The sequence below is a fragment of the Drosophila willistoni genome, assembly GCF_018902025.1.
Source record: "Drosophila willistoni isolate 14030-0811.24 chromosome XL unlocalized genomic scaffold, UCI_dwil_1.1 Seg141, whole genome shotgun sequence".
In the NCBI taxonomy this organism is placed as follows: domain Eukaryota; kingdom Metazoa; phylum Arthropoda; class Insecta; order Diptera; family Drosophilidae; genus Drosophila; species Drosophila willistoni.
In genome coordinates this window covers 6,513,508-6,532,158 of record NW_025814052.1, presented here as the reverse complement: position 1 = coordinate 6,532,158, position 18,651 = coordinate 6,513,508, and the positions used below count along the sequence as shown (strand labels likewise).

At 37.5% G+C, this 18,651-nt stretch overlaps 1 protein-coding gene across 6 annotated transcripts in view; it reads left to right on the top strand.

The window, feature by feature from the left end:
* LOC6648991 (protein kinase shaggy) overlaps window positions 1-18,651 on the top strand; it is a 48,052-nt gene that overhangs the window by 8,662 nt on the left and 20,739 nt on the right. The window contains exon 1 of one of the 6 annotated variants that reach the window (XM_023179387.2): window positions 2,001-2,162. The exons of 2 other annotated variants lie outside the window; for them this stretch is intronic. In XM_023179387.2, the coding sequence (XP_023035155.1) occupies window positions 2,132-2,162 (31 nt within the window). In that variant the 5' untranslated portion in view covers window positions 2,001-2,131. Of the gene's footprint in view, window positions 1-2,000; window positions 2,163-3,935; window positions 4,270-18,651 lie in introns of those variants that run through there. 3 more of the 6 variants (XM_023179390.2, XM_023179389.2, XM_023179386.2) reach the window with 3 other exon arrangements.

Genomic DNA, 18,651 nt, shown 5'->3' with positions numbered 1-18,651 from the left:
ACAAAACACACAATTTGACCCAATTTCGTTGAGTGTGTGTCATCTTTATCATTCAATTGATTTTAATCTTTAGACATACTATCAGTTATCAATTGGGTATTATCGAAGCTGGTTTAGGCCTTATTTAAAACCAACAGTAGTAATTCTCTGAGTCGAGTCCTAGAACGAAATGTGAACTTGCTTTTAGTCCTCTTCGGCATAATTTTCTTAGCATCCCACAGCGTTGCCACAATTCTTAATACATTTGGCAGCACTGTTTTGGCATTTGTATATTTATTTGTCTTTTTTTTGTTTTTAACAACATGTGTTGTTTATCAAAGAAGAATTTAATTGTTTTGCTTGACTTGTCCTTGGGCTTTTTTTATTCTCTCTCTCTCTCTTTATTTTTGCGTGCTTTTGTGAGTGTTTATTTACATTTTCTATGGACAACAACAGCTGATGATGATGACGACACTGTCAGTTCGATCAGCTGTTTACCAAACTTCGTTTTGCCCTAAAGATCAATCGAGCGCGGGGAAATTTAATGCAATATGAAGCTTAGTTTTAAATGTTTATAAACATTGCGACATTGTCATTGTTTGCATATTTTTTTTTCTTTTACTTTTATTTCTTTTTATTGTTTACAATTGTTTATACATGTGTATGTATATACATACATATGTATAGGAGGGAAGCTTTTTAGAAAAGTAGGTCGAACAAAAAGTAAAAAAAAAACTAAATTCTGTTTATTTTCCTATTCTTGCAATGTTTTGCTTTCTTTAATTGTTTTTCTTTTTTTCCTTACTGGGGATTATGTTACATTATTGTTGAAATGCAGTCATTCATACATTTTATATAGAACATCAATCAGTATTGAATACGCGACGTATTATCTATCAATCTATCTATCCATAGAAACTAAACACTCTTCTCTTATCAAAGTTTGGTCTCTATCTCTGCGCGAGAGACCTGTATTATGACGGTCTGAAGAGGAACATTTACACATACATACATACATCCATACTTGTGTATCTTTGTGTGCGTATTCAAGTTAAATACTTTGAGTGTGGTAGTAAAATTGCCGAATAATTTGTTGATTCTTTTTTTGTTTAACTCCCGAATGGATAGAAAGAGAGCGCTAAGTAGAGAGACAAATGAATGCATTATCATTTGACATCGAAAAGAAGCGTAGAATCGTTTATTATAATTCATCATTGTGCATCAACGAGAGTGTGGAGAGGAGCGCCTCTCACACACAGAAAGAGAAAGAGAGGGAGAGAAACAAGCACACACATAGATACAATTGCCTGTATTCACCACAGCTGCTGCTGCTGTTGTCATGGCATGAATTTTCACCTCGCACGACCTGCGAGGCTCTCCGTCGTCTCTTTCTCTCTCTCTCTTTCTGAATATCTGTGCATGGGTGTGTATGTGTGTGTGTCTGGTTGTATTTTAATAGTTTTTTTTTTTTTTTTTTTTTTTGAAGCGAAAAAAGCAAGTTTAGTACCACAAAATTTGTGCTAAGAACAACGCGCGCGCTTTTAAAACTTTAATTCAGTTTAGCGTGTCTTCGCTGTGCTATCTTCTTCCCCACCTTTTCATCCTTTTCCTTGATATCTAATAATATTGTTATTTTTTTTTTGGCCCTGTTGTTTGCCGTTGCTTTTTTTTTTTTTTTATTTTTGTTACGTTGTTGTTGGTTTTGTGTGTGTGTGTGTGTGTATTTGTTAATGTTGATCAAGAGAAACAAATTTAAGGAAAAAGTGTTATTGCTGCTTATTGCTGTTAAAAATTAAATTCCTTTATACTATACGCATGGAACGTGTGCAAATGCGTCTGTGCATGTGTTTGTGCGACAACTGCGTCGCAGCCGCCTACTGAGCTGAGGAGCAGCGCATCAACGACTACGTCGACGTCGACAGAAATTCAAGTTACTGCAGCTCGCGCGCGCGCCTAAAGAAAGTTTTTTTTAAATTGTTTTTTCTGTGTTTTGAGCACTGTGCACACGAAAGTCGTCGTCATCGACGTCAGCAGCTAACCGAAAAGAGAAGAAAACAAAAAAAAACTGCCACCCCCAAGCAGCACCGTGGCGGCATTGCATAGCGTTTTCTTGTTCTTTCGTTTTTACTGTTGGCTGCTAAAGGCGACGAGCATGTTGATCAACCGCGGCTCGCTACTTGAAGGTAAAATTAAAAAGAAAATAATAACAACAAAAATTCGCAACGAACCGAATTGATGGGGTAACCACAACATCACCTACCCTTATTTTTAAGGGCCAGTTATATCGGACTGTGATAATCGCCATGATTTTTAAAACTTAACACCGATTGAAAAAGATTTAAAAACACTTTCCAAACGACAAAGACAAAACAAGACATCTGCGTTGACGTTTCACAAAAATAGCAAAAAAAACAAAAGCACATGCATGCGTACGCCTGACCTTCTGACATCAAGTCCGATGGGGTGATTACTCTTTAATTGTATGTACATACATACATACATACAATTGCACATGAGCAAGCAAGTACATGTATACGTACCTATACTACTAACTGGCAGTCATACTAATTCACAGAGATACACACAAACGTATGCACATAGAATAACAGATACACATGTGCCCAGCAAGCATTTTTTGTTTTTGCCAGAAGGAGTCAACATTTATCGTGCACTACGCGATTGTTGCATTCTTTATTTAGAAATAACACTAATTGGGGCATACGTATGTACATATGTACATATGTATGTATGTATGAATACATGCGGTTATATTTATTTGTAATTATTAAACAATTATATTACCCCTTTCATAAGCTGTATGAACAGGTTAAAGTTTTGTATACCCATCAATATCAGTTTAAGAACGAAGTTTTGACGATTCTTTATGCCTGCTGGATAGGAGATAGAGGCGCATGCATAAGAGAGAGAAAGAGTGCAATCGTGTGTGTGTGCAGTTAGTTGACTACTTGCATGCAAACTGAAACAGACCGAAACGCAATGGAACTGACAAGAGATTCTCCCAAGCTATATCTCTCTCTCTCTCTCTCTCTCTTCATTTTATTTATTGTTTGCAATTTCTTGCGGTGTTATTGTTGAGCGAGTTGGATATCTCATGTTCTAGTATAGATGTTATAGATAGATTGTGGATTGGGGATGCAAAATGAATCAGCTGTTTAACTATTGATGATTTAAGTCAACTGCAGTGATCTCTGTTTTACCGTTTCGAACTCTCTTAATAGTACTAATTGAATTGACAAAGGTGTTGGCAAAATAATTACATATACAGAGAGAGAGGGAGAGAGAGTTAACACTAGAGAACAAGTTTGGTTAGTTTTATTTCGTAAAGGCACCTGAACACTGACAAACAAAAATATTGGCATCTAATAAAAATTTTTCCCTGAAATAAATATAAGGTGCAATTTGAAGATCTGTCTTTAAGAAATCACATTTACTCTGTGAATAAATTTAATAGGTATTCCATAGACCCACCCCCCATAATGGGATATTGAGATATTGTTTATAGGTTCTTCTGTACTTGTAATTATGTAATTTATATTAAATTTTCGGTGACCCTCACCCACATAATGTTTTTATCTGGCATTAGGCCAAATGGTCGATGCCATCATTTATTGCATAGTTTTTGAATTCAAGAAATTTTAATCCATGTACACATACATACATAGCATAGATATTACTTGAGTGTGGCCAATTGAACTAACGAACTTAGTTTCCTAGCGATGCACTTTATTTTTAAAGGTAGAACTTTTTGTTTTTGGCCATCACAACTTGATGTCTTTAACCTGTGATATATTTAATAATTTGGTATATTGGAATTTTAATTCAAAATATTTAGGGAATTATTTTCAAGATTACCCTTGAGAATGCTGTCGTTCTCTATGGATAATGATTTCATTATGCTTTTTTTGTCAAAATTATCGTACAAATCTTTTGTTGAATTTTCCGTCAATCGCGCACATTTCTAAAAAAAATAAAAAATAAAAAAAAACCAAAAAAAAAACAAAAAAAAACCTTAAGCAAAAAGAAACTAGAACTAGTGTGTGACTTGAAGTAGTGTGTCGCGCCCTTTATTAAAGTGATTTTGGGAACAATTATAAAAATTTTGTATTACTCTAAGCTCAAAAATATCTAAAGCCAAGAAACCTGCAAAAACTTCTAATAGTCGCGATGTGAAGCCCAAGAGCGCCGCTCAGGATGCTCAGAACGGGGCACCCAAGCTTAGTATTGGCTCAATCAAGCCAATGGATAGGCAGTTTGTTCAGGCCGTTAACAGTTAGTAGTAAAAGTAGTAATTTCTATTTAAACTATAATTAACTAATTATTCTTTCTCTCTTTCTTTCTCATTACAGGTAAGTGTTACCTACCTATTCCTTCAGAAAGAATTTACTTTTAATATATCTGTACATAAAGAGTAAGACGGTTTCTTAATTGGGTAAGCGAAAATCGAAGCATACTCTATAATAACGGTAAATTTGTCCACACCCGCAATATTATTTGCCTATACGCAGGCGTACTTGTTGCCACAATTTGTGTTTGTGTGTGTGTGTGAGTGTGTGCAGCGGCCAGCAGATTGCTCGAGGGAAGTGTGTGTGTGTGGGGGAACGTAGTTCAAATTCCAATCGTTTTGTTGCATTTTGTTTTGGATTTCGAAAAGCTAAAAATTGTTGTACATTTTTCTGGTAATTGTTTAAATTCTAAGAAATCGTTTTTTAGTTCATCTCCTTGGGTTTTTCTTTGTTTTTTTATACTTTTTATACCATACACCCATAGGGTGAAATGGTATATTATAGTCGCCAAAATGTATGTAACAGGCAGAAGGAAGCATCTCCGACCCCACAAAGTATATATATTCTTGATCAGGATCAACAACCGAGTCGATCTAGCCATGTCCGTCTGTCCGTCCGTCTGTCCGTATGAACACCTAGATCTCGGAGACTGTAAGAGCTAGAGCCACCAAATTTGGTATGTAGACTCGTGTAGTATGTAAAGCGATCAAGTTTATTTCAAATTTTTGCCACGCCCCTTCCCGCCCCCGCAATTTAAAAAAAACGTTTATCTCAAAAACTATTCCAGCTAGAGACACCATATTTGGTATGTATATTCGCTTAGTAAATGCACACATTTTGTATGCATAAAAATTTTGCCACGACCTTTTCCGCCCCCGTAATTTGAAAAACTTGATTATCTCCCGTATTTTTTTACCTTATGCAATCAAATCAATCGGCACACTTAAATTTAATACTAATATCTAGCAAAATACCAAATTTGATCAAAATCGGACAAAAAACAGTCGAGTTATGCATATGAACGTTTTTCCATAAGGCCGGAGTTGGCCGTTGGCTGGTGGGGGCGCTAGGGTGCTCGTATGATTGAGTGAGCGAGATACTAAGATATGATTGTAAGAAGCATGTGAAAATGCATTTGTTTAATACAGTTGAAATATTTGCTTTACTGGTGTATGGTATACCTAAGTCGGCGAGACGACTTACTTACTTCATTATTATTGTAATCTGAAACGTTTCAGGCAATTAGATAGCAGGGTGAAAAATCAAAACAACAAACGAAAAAAAAAATGCTTATTTTCTTTCATAAGCCGCCCTAAAAGTATGCAACTTCGTCCATTCTTGAAATTTGACAAGCAGCCCCCGAGTGTCGCCACTGTCGACGACGGATGGCAGCACCGAATTTTGGCGGTGTGTGAGTGGGGGCGGAGCTTTCGGCATCCAGCCACATTCCGCCCCGTGAGTTGCCCGTAAGGGGACTGTGGGAATTTGGAGTTTTTCGTTTTTTGGTTCGATCGGTTTTTTGAGAATTATGTCAGGAGGAACAATTAATTTTCACTTCAACAAGGTAACTACTGCCCAGGCCAGTGTCATAAAACGACTGATGGGGTGCTCCGGGACAATTTTCGGAGGAGCCATTCGCCATCTGTATAGACGAACTAATTTTGCCCTATCCTTTTTGCTCCCTCCCTCTCTCTCTCTCTCTCTCTTGCGCCTGTGCTATGCAATGCTGCGTATGTGTTAAGAGTAAGAGGTAAAGAGAATGAGAGAGAGAGAGAGAGAGAGAGTGTGTATGTGGGGGGAGTGGGGATCAACTTGTGCTTGGTTCTTCAGCATTAACGTTCAATGATCCGGGGGCTAAAATAAAATATGTGAATTAAACACGCATACATACATATGCTGCGGCGTACACACACACATGTACGGTTAGCTAGACGCACGCACACGCACACACAAACCCCTACACTATGCTCTTAGTCATACACACACATACACACACATGTGGCGCTAGCGTCGGTGCTGCCACTGCCACCGCCGCTGCTGCCGCTGCCGCCTAAGCCCCAAAAGTTTTAGTTCACTCGCATTCAATCTACCGAGCAGGCGTGTTTTTTTGTCGTCTCTCACTTCGTTTTCTTCGTTTCGTCGCCGTTCGTCGTGCCTTTTATTTATTTTTTGTTTTTTTTGCTCGTGCGCGCATATTTATATATCATTGTTGTTGTGGCCGGCCGATAAAAAAATTATAAAAAAAAGAGTTTATAATTGTGCCACAAAAAAAAAAAATAATAATATTCATAATAAATAAAAATAATAGCCGCAAAGCGAGCGTATGTGTTCAGTGCTCTATAATCACATTTTCAATTAATATTCAATCACAGAAAATTATTATTGTCTGATGCTAATAATACACACACACAAGCAGACAACAAAAAATATATATCAATACAAAAACAGAAGAAAACAACAACAAAAATAGAAAAATATTCTAGAAAGCGTCGTACGCGGCGCTCGCGCCATTAAACAGAAACCAAAAAAGAAAGACAACTTGAGGAGATTTGCGAAAAAAAAAGAAAACGAAAATGATCAATGGAAAAGTTTTTATATATTTCTTTGCAATTTTTTTTTTTTCTTTTGCTCCATCTCTCTCTCTTGTTCGTCAGAGCAGAGAGCGGCAGCGACGATGGTGGTGAAGAGAGCGGAGCAACAAGTGGCCAACATTGGTACGACGGCGGTAGCGGCAAAGGCGAAGGCGGCGGCGGCGGCGGTGGCGTCGTCTTCCCAAAACCAGTTTCTGTTACTGTAATTATAGTTACTATAGCTGGTGCGCCTGCGCGCTAATTGGAAGCATTTCGACTGCACTACCTACCTCTCCCCGTCCCCGTCCCCGTCCTCCTCACCCTCACCAACAAGCACACTGTCACCCTGTCTCTCTCACTTATTTGCCCCACTATTATCTGCAGAAGTTCTTTGGTATGTGTGTGCGTGTACGCTCATGCAATTTCTTATTGGCGACCATGTTGAAATATGCACACGCACACACACAGACATGGGTAAGCGCATGGCCCGAGTGAATTATTCATGCTGCCTGTGGAAAATTCCCAAAAAAAAAGAAGGAAAAAAAAATTCGTCCGAAACGTTGCTGCTGCTTGTTGGTTTTGTGTGGTGCGCTGAGGTGGTGTTCATCATCCCCAACGAAACCAACAGATAGACAGAGAAAGAGAGGGGGAGAGAGAGAGAGGGGCGTCAAAAGAAGAAGACACCGACCGACCGACCGACCGTACTTAGAAGAAACCTGCAGAGTTAACAGAGAAGGCAGACAACAGTCAAATATATAAATATATATATTAGGGATATGAGCGTGATTAAAGGCTAATAATAATAATAATTGTTGTTGTCTATGGAATGAAATGGAATTGAACTAAGCTAATAGCTGATAATTAAAGAAGAGGGGGAGGGGGGCTTAGTCAATCTCAAATGTGCTAAACGGTTCTTCACTCCACAATAGTAAAGAAGGGTGAGACTGATGGGGGGACGGTAAGGGGGAGAAAGAGTTTTCAAATATTAAGGGGAAATATTTGTACATTAAAGTCACGCATGCAAATAATGTGACTAAATTAATTTAAATATTTTTCGAACACCGACAAAAAAATGTCCCTTTCCTTTCAAAAAGATTATAAAACTGTATCAGAGTCTAGACTATGCGCTTGCCACTTGCCTCCCCTATGTATAATAGACTAGAAATGTTGTTGTGGGCCAAGGTGTTTTTTTTTTTCATTTTCATTTTTGAGTGGGTCGCGATGATATAAGTGGGTGAAATAATGTGCGTTGATTATTGCGTCAGAAGAAATATTTGTAGAATGAGTGTTTGGTTAGTCAGCTAAATGATAATAATAATAATAATGTAGAGGAGCTACAAGGTAACTCGGTAAGTCGGCCGACCGCTTGAATTACGGTTTCTTTTTTGTGAAGTCGCGTGATTTACATCTCTAGGTTGCGTCAGTTTTTTGATACCCTTGCAATCTCAGGGTATATGGACTTTAAAGCACCTCTTTCGGGCACAGTTCAAAAATGTCTTGGATAGTAAAAATATTTTGTTAATTACAATCCTTTTTCTCGACTACCTTTCCATATTGCTCCGTGTTGTTCGAGAACAGCAGAATTCTACTTACAAGGGGAAATTCAGGTAGGTGAATGGGGCGGGGGGCGGTTTGGATAAATTGAATTTTGGGGCGGGGGTTGAACACCAGAGTTTCGTCAATTTTATGCAGGATCCCTTACGCGATTTATTAGGAAAATATTGAATAGTGCCCTGAAATATTTTACACAGATTTTACAATATATCCAAAATTCATCCAAATCGGTGTTTCGCATACCTGAAGTTCCCCTTATTAGAATTAGTAAGTCTTTTATTTATATATCTACGTTTTAGTGTAGATCACTAATCTAGGTGGTACATTTGATCAGTATATGGCTTAATCCTTCACTCAATTTCTCTCTGGAGAATCCACCACTGATTATGATTGTAAAACCTTTTCTGATTAGACTTGATAATTAAGAATTTTTATCCTAAAATTTTGTTAAACTTGACATATCTGACATATCATATTGTCAACGAGTAAGAGTATACAAACTTCGATACGTTGAAAAGTGGGTCCCAATTTTTTTTTTTTTTTTGTTTTAAGGTGTTGCTCTTGTTTGCTCTTGCCGATGTTATTTCTCTTGTTAGTCGCTCGCTCTTTCTCTCTATCTCATTTTTGCTCTCTCTCTCTGATCGTATGTGTGTGGATTGTTTCTTTTTTTTTTTTATAAATAGCACAGACTGAGGAATATTTGCACACAGGCCAGCCCAGTCGAAGCAAGCCAAATCAAACGGCAGCGGCTAACAATTTTCTTTGTATATATGTTTTATTTATTTTTATTTTGTTGATTTCCCCTCACTAATGCAGAATGCGAATGGGTGTGCGTGTGTGGGTGGGTGTGCGTGTGTTGATTTCTAATAAAAGTAATCGCAATTTGCATTAGAAGACATAATTATAACCAAAAGGCGGGCAGTTGTATATATTTTTCTCTTTCTTTTTTTCTTGTTTCTTACCCACGCGCAAAATGTGCCAATGGTTCAAGGCAGTTGTCGTGTGGATGTCGACGATCAACAAAGGCCCCAAAAAGAAGAAACAAAAAAAAAAAAAAGTAGGGGTAAAAGCTCGCCGCTCTCTCTCGCTCTCTCAAATGCAGCTTTTCATTATCGACAAAGTCTCGCAGTGAATGCAGCTGCTGGCCTGGCCTGGTCCCCGGCAAATGGCCCCAATCATAAAAAAAAAACAAAGCTCACGCATGATAAGAGATTCTGTTGTTGTTGTTGGTTTTTGGGGTGGGTGAGACGAAGCAGCTCGCGATCATCAGTAATTCACATGCATGAGCCACGCGTTTGAGAAATATGCGCAGCTTATAAATACCTAAACGTAAATTTGTTTTTTTGTTCCCCTCACGTCACCGTATGACGTTTAACCAGAAAATGTCTCAAATTCTTCCAGAAATACACAATTCTATTGGGTGAAGGGAGGGATGGGGTGGGGGAGTGGTGTGGGTGTGTAATTAAACACACACCCACCAACCACCCCCAAACGCCTACTCAAAATTTCACGGCATGTGGAGAGATTTTTCAAGCATTCAATTAACATTTGCTTGTTGCCAATTTGCAATTAAATGCGAATTACACTTACATATATCTAGAGACAATAACAATAACAACAAAAGAACCCAATGGCCTAATAATAATAATGAATATAAATAAACTGACACACGCGTCAGGAAAATTTCTGATTTGCAATGCAAATAACTGCACTATACAAAATAAGTCATGCAATTGAATTAAAATATTAGTACCAAATCTTAATTTATTAGTATGCAAGAAAAATGGAATAAAATTGAATTAGCAAATAATATGAAAAATTCTTTTCAATTTAGTCCAAAATTATTTATTACTCATACGTGCAGTATAACCCCGTTGAGTAAGGTGTAAAATGAGATATATGTATTTATTCTGTATTTATACAGACTAATTTACTATCTATAACTATAGATAGTTAAGTTAGTTAACTTGGAGAACGCATCTAAAGTTTCAGAGATTCTCCCCGATTTGGTCAATAGCCTCAATCACACATACGCCCTGTAGTATCCCCATTGAGGAAGACCTAAAATGAAGTCGCATGGTGGAACCAAGTCGGGTGAGTATTGACGGAGGCGTGCGGGGTGTTTTTCCTGGCCATGGCTGGTGGTGTTTCCTTTGATTATCTATGGGTCATGCTATAGGGTCATGGGGGACATTCTCAAAGACTTTTTACAAATGTCAATTTCGATTTGCTGTAAAGAATTCGAACTTTGTCGCACAAAGCGGAAGTTTTTCTTTTTCATTTCGTTTGTTCGTGTTTTTATCGCTTGTTTGTTTCCTCCTTTCCTATATTCACACACATATATATATAGTACATATACTAAATTGCAGTGCACTTACGCAAAATGGAATTCATTATGTAGTATAGTAGTATTAACTAGACTTGAGAGTAAAGTTTGTTTTTCAACAACAACGAACAAGTATTTTAGTATATAGAACAAATATTATAGAGAACATTTATCGGGAGGGGGGAGAAAAACAGGGAAAACTCCCGTAAGAGGTTTGTTATTTTCATCTTCCTTTTTCCTACTTAACGACATTTTGAGCGTTAGTTATGCATTTACACATTCATTTTGTGCCTTTTACTTGTAGTTTAACCTTTTGGGTTGTTGCAATTAACACGCAACAAACAACAGTTTCTCTCACTCAGAGCCAATATATATAGTCTTGTGAGTTTTGAATTAGTTTTTGCTTGCTTTTGACTTTATGCAAGGCCAGCAGCAGCACAACAACCAACCTTCCAACCACCTCCTTAATCGCCCCTTCAAAACTTGCATGGCTGGATAGTTAAAAAAGGCCAATACAAAATACCAATCGTCGTTTTGGCCTATGGCAAATAAAAAGTAATAATACAAAGTTGCGCATAATATCACAAGTGACTTTGAAATATATTCTGTTACAAAAGCCGCCAAGTGGGTTATGAATTCATATCAATGAGCATGCTATACATACATAATGGTGGCTATGTTGACCTTGTTATTCGGGTCGGGTCAAAGGAATCATACTTGAGAGTTAGCTAATATGTTCATTTAATTTGTTTTGTTTGTCTGAGTCATTTGTTCATTAAAGCTGCTTCATTTTGATTCTTTGACTTCACGATCATTCGATGGTTTAGTTGTTTATTGATTCATATGTTCACTGAAATGGGATCTTATTCCCTTTTCGACTCATTCACTACTTTACTAACTTGTTTAGTTAGTGATTGTTCATCAAACTTGTTTTATTGGACTCATATGAAGGACTGAACAGCTGAAGCTCAGCAAAAGAGTTAGCAATGACTAAACTGGCTTAATTTATACTTCCTTACTAATCTGTGAATAGTTAACATTCTATAAATTGCACAATTCCAATATCCATCAAGGGTCAAGTCTATGAAAAGTCTATGAAAAAGTTTCACTTCCCTTTTGTGATCTGTGTGTGTGTGTGTGTGTGTGTGTTTGCATAACGCATTCATCCATTTTCAACTGTTCGATCAGAGCTTGAGCCAGTCAATAAACAACCAATATCAGCAAACAATTGGGAGAACCAAAAATAGATTTAACGTCCATTATTATTGCACCTCCACAAATATATGCATGCATGCCAGTGTGTGTGTGTGTTTGTGTGTGTGTGTGTGTGTGTTGGTATATATATTTATCACTTGGTTTCAAAGCTATTTTTAAAATGTAAATTGAATATTTTGGCAGTTGAGAATGATGGTGAAATGTTTAAGCAAACGAACAAACGGCGGGCGACAAACGAATGGTGGGGAGGGGGGATCATTCATCGACTAAAAAAAATTACCACATGACCATAGCGGTAACCACACGCCTGGCGGGTCGCCCCCCTTTTTCTACGTAACTGACCTCCCCCGGGTGCTGCTCTTTTTGTTTCTTTTTTGGTTTTTTTTTTTTGTTTTCTTCCACCAATTTGCGAAAACTTTCCAGTCTGTCGCACAACAATATGAATGTTGTTAAGGAGGGTGAGGGGAGGAGGGAAGGGGAGCTGCAAACAACTCCCAAAAAAAAAAAATTGTGTACTTGCGAATATATTTTCTTATTTTTGCAATTAGCAATCACGCTCTAGTCTAGCTTTATTTGTGTGTGTGTGTGTGTACCTAGAGTGCAATTAGCACATCGCTAACGATTCGCTTAATCCCCCCTCCACCCCCTATATCTATAATTCACTCCCCAATATGTTGTATGCGTGTAAATTAAATTAGCAGATAGCCACAAAAAAAGTAGCAAAGTTCAGAAATGACATCGATTTGCGTTGTGCGATTATTATTTCACCCACTTCCTTTATCAAATTAATAATGGATAACTCTTTGGACCTTTCCTTCCTCTATCAAATTAATGATGGATAACTCTTTGGACCGCATTTACGATATATATATATATTCTTGATTAGCATCAACAGAAGAGTCGATCTAATCAAGGTCGTGGGTCTGGAAGACAAACTATAAGATCTATAACCCTTATTATGGTACATATACAAATTTTGCTCACCCCTTATTATGGTACATATACAAATTTTGCCCCCCTTCCGTTCCTGGTTATTTGAAAATTGCAAACTGATTTTAGTCTATAAGTTTACCGAAAATCGTACTAAAAAGTGTTTTAAATTGCCCGTTGGCGGCTATATCATATAGCTCCTATATGAACGATCGCTGGAAGACAGTGACTTTGATCAGTAACTTCGTTAATTGCTATGCTAAGATTGCAGGCATAACAAAAAACTTGCAAGGGTTTACAAACTTTGACGTGGTCCAAGTTAGCCACGGCCCTCTGCTGTTTATAAAACATTTGGTGATTTGGTTGGGGGTGCATGATATACAAAAGTCAGGGATTAACTTTATTTTGATATGTGAAAAGATTATAGAATTTATGATCTACATATTGTGTGTTAAAGCTCTTGCAAACTTTTCATTGACCAAACACCCAAAACATTCAAAACGAAAGGGTCAACTTTTCTGATCGACCTTATCCATGGCCAAGAAAGTGTTTCACAGGTGAAAGACAGGTGGCTCGCGTGGCGGCCTCACAATTATCAAAATCCATATTGTTGAATAAAAAACCAACTCTTGAAAAGTATTTTAACAATAAATTGGCTCTGGTGCACGCAATCCAAAGTCAAGAGTCAGTATTAACTGGGCTCTTGGCTCTGAGGGGAGTTGTTGTGGGTGGTGACCTTTGTATTGAATTTTATAAAGCTAAGAAAAACACAATAAGTGATTGTTATATTATTCAAGAATGAAAACGAAAACGAAAAGAAAAATTAAATTCATAATATTTTTGTTGCAATTGATTCAGTCGGTCGGTCGTTCGTTCGTGCGTTCGGCTGACGTAAATGCCGCTATACATTGCGTCATTATGTGTGGTATGAGGGGAGAAACACAAAAGGAAAAAAAAAGAGTTGAACAAAACACACAGCAAAGAAAAAGAGAGAGAGTAAGAGAGAGAGAGAGAGAGAGAGAACGGTGTGTGAGGCTCTCTCTTGTTGTAGGCATTTTTGATGGCAGTGACGCATGGCCGGTCGGTCCCATCAAAGTTTACCCCAAAAATAAAGGCGGAGGCGTGACTCTGCCTGCCGCCTGCCTTGCCATATGTTGAAAAGGCTGCGTTGGGAAGCTAAAGAAAGCAAAACGTACGAAACTATACACGTACATATACAAAGAGCAAGGGAGAGAGAGAGACCACCGTGAGTGGGTTGGGTGGGATCCTATGCCGCATTAGGTTTGGACTAGTTCATGGCTCTAGCCACAAAAATATCCTCAAAAATAACTAAGAAATTCATCAAAGGTCACTGGAATGACCAACACACTAACACACACACACACACACTTAAGTTTTACTTAACCAGGTCGACATCGGCTTAAGCTATTTGCAAAGGGGGAAAAACCGCAAGCTTCGTATGACTAAGATACTTTTTTTTTACGAATCGCGAATCAGGGTCGGCTGCACTTAAATATACTGAAAGACAGAAATCGAATTTAATAAATCGTTTTACAATTTTAGAAGTGATTCACAAAAGATTTCTTCATTCTCCCTCCTCCTCTATAGTATATTTAATACTCCTTCTAGAAAGAAGTCAAAATGACTTTGGGTTTAGCGTAGTGATTTGATTTGAAACCTTATCAACAATCTCGCTCTGTGGATTTCTACAACTCTCTTTATCAACTTGTTTATGATGTTGTCGCCTTTTGTTTTTATGATAGAGAGGAGGATAGAAATAATCCGGTTTATAGTTTTACCAGCTAGTAACCGAATTAAGACTAACTACTAATTGCAAAACACGAGGTGTGATTTTTTTGAATATTTGTTTTAGTGAAAAACTGTTGACTCTCAGGTCTATACATTTTCCAGTCCATTCCAATTTTTGTTTTTGGGTTTTGTTGTTGTTGTTATTGTTGATTAATTAGGCAATTCGACTGGAAGCTTTTCTGCTGTTTCTATTGCTTTTGGTTGTTGGGTTCGATAAGATTGCGATGGAAATATTTGTGGTTATCCATCCAACCTCACCATCATATCACCCGCTAAATTGTCAAGGTCATTTTTGTATTATTGAGAGTTTGTTTTTTATATTTTTGACTATTAAAAACTAACAAGTGTGAGCTATAATTCATCGTTGGGGGGTGAGGGAGGGAATTGAAGTGATGTCTAGATTTGACTTAGAACTTGAAAACGGACAAAAAACCTTTTATCAGCATGTTGTAGGATAAATTAACCGTTGCACTTGTGCAATGTTTATTCTTAGGCAACATTTTAAGCTTATTTAAGGCCATAACTTCTCTCATTTAGTTAGTTATTACTTTATGAAGTTTTCCATTACATTGAAATACTATTAATACTATGCCTATTATTAGACGTAAGTATTCGTAGTCGTGGTGTGGGAAACGAACGTCGGGGTCACCATTTATATATATATCATCTTAGTTAACTGTTTGTCATTTTCCAAGGGTAATTTAACGATTGCGTTATGTCAAAGAAGAACTTCAAGAACTGTACGAAACAGACAGATATAGGCATATTGAAATGACTTTATTGATTTGTCCGTTAATACAATCGTTTATTTTGCTAAAAGAGCTAAGGTACATTTACTTGCAATGAAAGTGAAATATGAAACTCTTTTGTGTTACAGTTTTAATCTCATCTCAGCTCATTGAAGATTGTCGGAATGTTAATCAGGATTTCGCTTCATGTGCCATTCCCATTCGTTCCGTTGCATCGCGGCATCAAAATTAAACTAACTGATCAAAAGTCAAAGTCGACTTTAATAGTATATGTACATTTATTTACAATAAATATTTATACATATAAAATGTTATTATATATTTTCAATTTGATTTAAATATATGAGTAACTAGAACTTATCGCATTTCGAATGCCAAAGACGCAATTTCCATTTGCTCTGATCTCTGTTCTCTGATCATGCGGGGCAGTCACAACCACCCAAAACCAACCAACCCTCCCACCCTGATTCTTTCACACACCCACTACTATATACCACATAGACGCATTACATTTGTCGACATTTCTTATTTTTATTTTCTTTGCTTTCCATATCCATTTCCTTTGTGCGTTGTTGTCCGTCTTTCATTTCACTCGACTTTTGCCTTTGTTTTTGTCTTTGTCTACTCTTGTTCTCATTATTATCAACATTATTATTATTATTATTGTTCACGATGTTGTTTTTGTTTTTCTTGGTGTCGGCGATACAAATGGCCGCCTTTTAATACTCTGGTGAGATTATCAGAAGAAGAACGACAAGGGGTACATATTTGATATTGATTTGTTATCAGCAAACGACAATTTATTTTCATTGCATATTTTGTGTCTTTAGGTCTAAAATTTTTATATATAATACCAGAAGAAACTCCACTTACTGTCCCTCCCAATGGCCAATGGCCCGCCCTTGTGTTGGCTGGCAATCACTTTCATCAGCTGATTTGAGGGTCCGATGGGTTTTTTGTTTTCATTCTATTCCATTCCATCCATCCTACATCCACCTTCCCTCATATTTCATTTCAAGACTTTATTTCAATTCCAATATCCCCCTATTTGGTCATATGCTCGCTTTCGGCTCTGATCGATTGGGTGTAAAAGTGGGTTGGATGTGTGTGTGTGGGGTTTAGGGGGGAAAGTCAGGTCTGTTGTTTCTAATTGCCTTCAAATACCCATTTTGTTTTAGTTGTTTTTGGTTTTGGTTAGGAAGGAGGGGGGTCATTCAGATAAAACCATTTCAATTCTCCACTTTACCCCCAAGTAGCTTCTGAACCTTCCCTTCGACTAGCCGTACACTCGTTGGTCTATATTGGTCTTTGGCAAATAATAAGCTCACTAAAAAAAAGTATAGTTTGCTTTTACCAATAAATTAAATGCAAACATTCTGTCAATTTTTGTTTCTACTTTCGCTTTTAGTTAATTTTTTGTTTGTTGTTTGTGCTGGTGGTGGTTGTGGTTGTGGTATTGTCTTTATTTCTCTTCGTCATCGTTGTCATTGTCGTTCTAATTTTGACAAACGACTTTTATTTTTATGTCTTTGCCATATTGGCTAAAGACGCAAAAAGAAAACCAAACAAATTAGTGCCTCGCTATAAATATATATGTATGTACATACGTATGTATGGAAAATGATTCTCTCTCTTTGACTACATCTACATCATTTGCATTGAGTTCTTTGTGAATCCCTGCATTGGAATCGATAATTTAGGTATAAACCTTGGCGGCGTCGCACCTGTGTGTCACCAACAAACCCTTTTTCCGAGACCCAACGACGATTATCATCGACATGCAGGAGGTTCAAGTCCAGAACTCATTTGCTATGTAAATTAGAAGTTGGCGTTTATACCAAACAACCAACACGTGGCGACAATGAGCGTTGATGGTTGGGTTGGTCGTAGAGCTTGGGATTCTCCACTAAAAAAAAGGGTGTTTATAAATAGACTCGTAGAATAACCCCCCCACCACATAGCAGTTAACCAACAAGTAATCATTGTAGTCGTTTCACCGCCCGTTGTATGCGCCGATTCAAACGGCGACAGTCGTCGGGGTTACCATTTATATGAAGAGTTTCCCTAATCGTTCGTAATAAGCGGAAGTCGTCGGGGTCACTGTTTATATGAAGAGTTTTCCTAAGCTCTTATAGTATTGATGTAAGAATTCGGACTATAGACTATATAAACACAGCTTGTCTCATTAAATCCTCTTTTAACAAGGGGTATATACATACATACATATTTGTAAAATCGTGTTGGTCGTTATTATAGGAAGGTAATATAAAACCAGAAAGGGGTTTGTTTTTTCATTTTTGCCTTTTCTTTTGGATGACATAACCCCGAGACGCGGATATTACAGGTGCAGCACATACAATATTCATAGAGAATGACCAACTGGACGAAACAAGTTCAGGTTAAGTCGTGCTTGTCGAAAAGATACTGTATGTGTGTGTATGTAGCTTTGTATGTGTCTGTCAACCCGGCGACACCAGCAAAAATGGACTATACACTTTCATTTCGCATTGTCCTTTTTGCCTTCCATAATCATCGTGGTCTGTCCCTCCATTATATGGGCACTCCTCTAACTTGCGCTAATGCGTTGAAGGAGAAAGATGGTGAGATGGTGATGGGTTTGAAGTGGGACTCCAGGACACTTGTGTGCTGTGCGTGTTTTAATTTAATGTGTAGTGTTGTAGTTGTAGTAAGTGTAGAAACAGGGGGTGGTCAGTAGGAATAGTAATACGAGACTAATAGAGTGTGTAAAGGAAAGAGATGGAGAGGCGTTAGAGGCGGCGGAGGAGATAAAATCGTTAAAAAATGAATGTACTAAAGTATTTCAATGTTTGCACTTGAGCGCCGCGCCGCGGCCGACGACCAACAAAAACTTACATAGCTTAGATGGATTATTATTCATCATATATATTTCTTGTTGTTGTTGTTGTTGCGTTTATATACACTTCAATGATTTTGTTGTACATGCATGTGCGCGGTCTCGGCTTAAGCTTATTTCTTGTTTGATTTAACACCTCCACATTTGACACACACCCACCCACCCACCACACGCACACACACACATTGGTTTTTTTATACCCTTGATAAATTCTGCAGTTGTAAATTTAATTTCTTGTTCTTTTAAGTTGGCTAATACAGATAAGATTGAGAGTATATACAATATTAAATTTCCTAATACAAAACAATCTCTATAGAAGGCCCTTAATCAAAGATAGTGC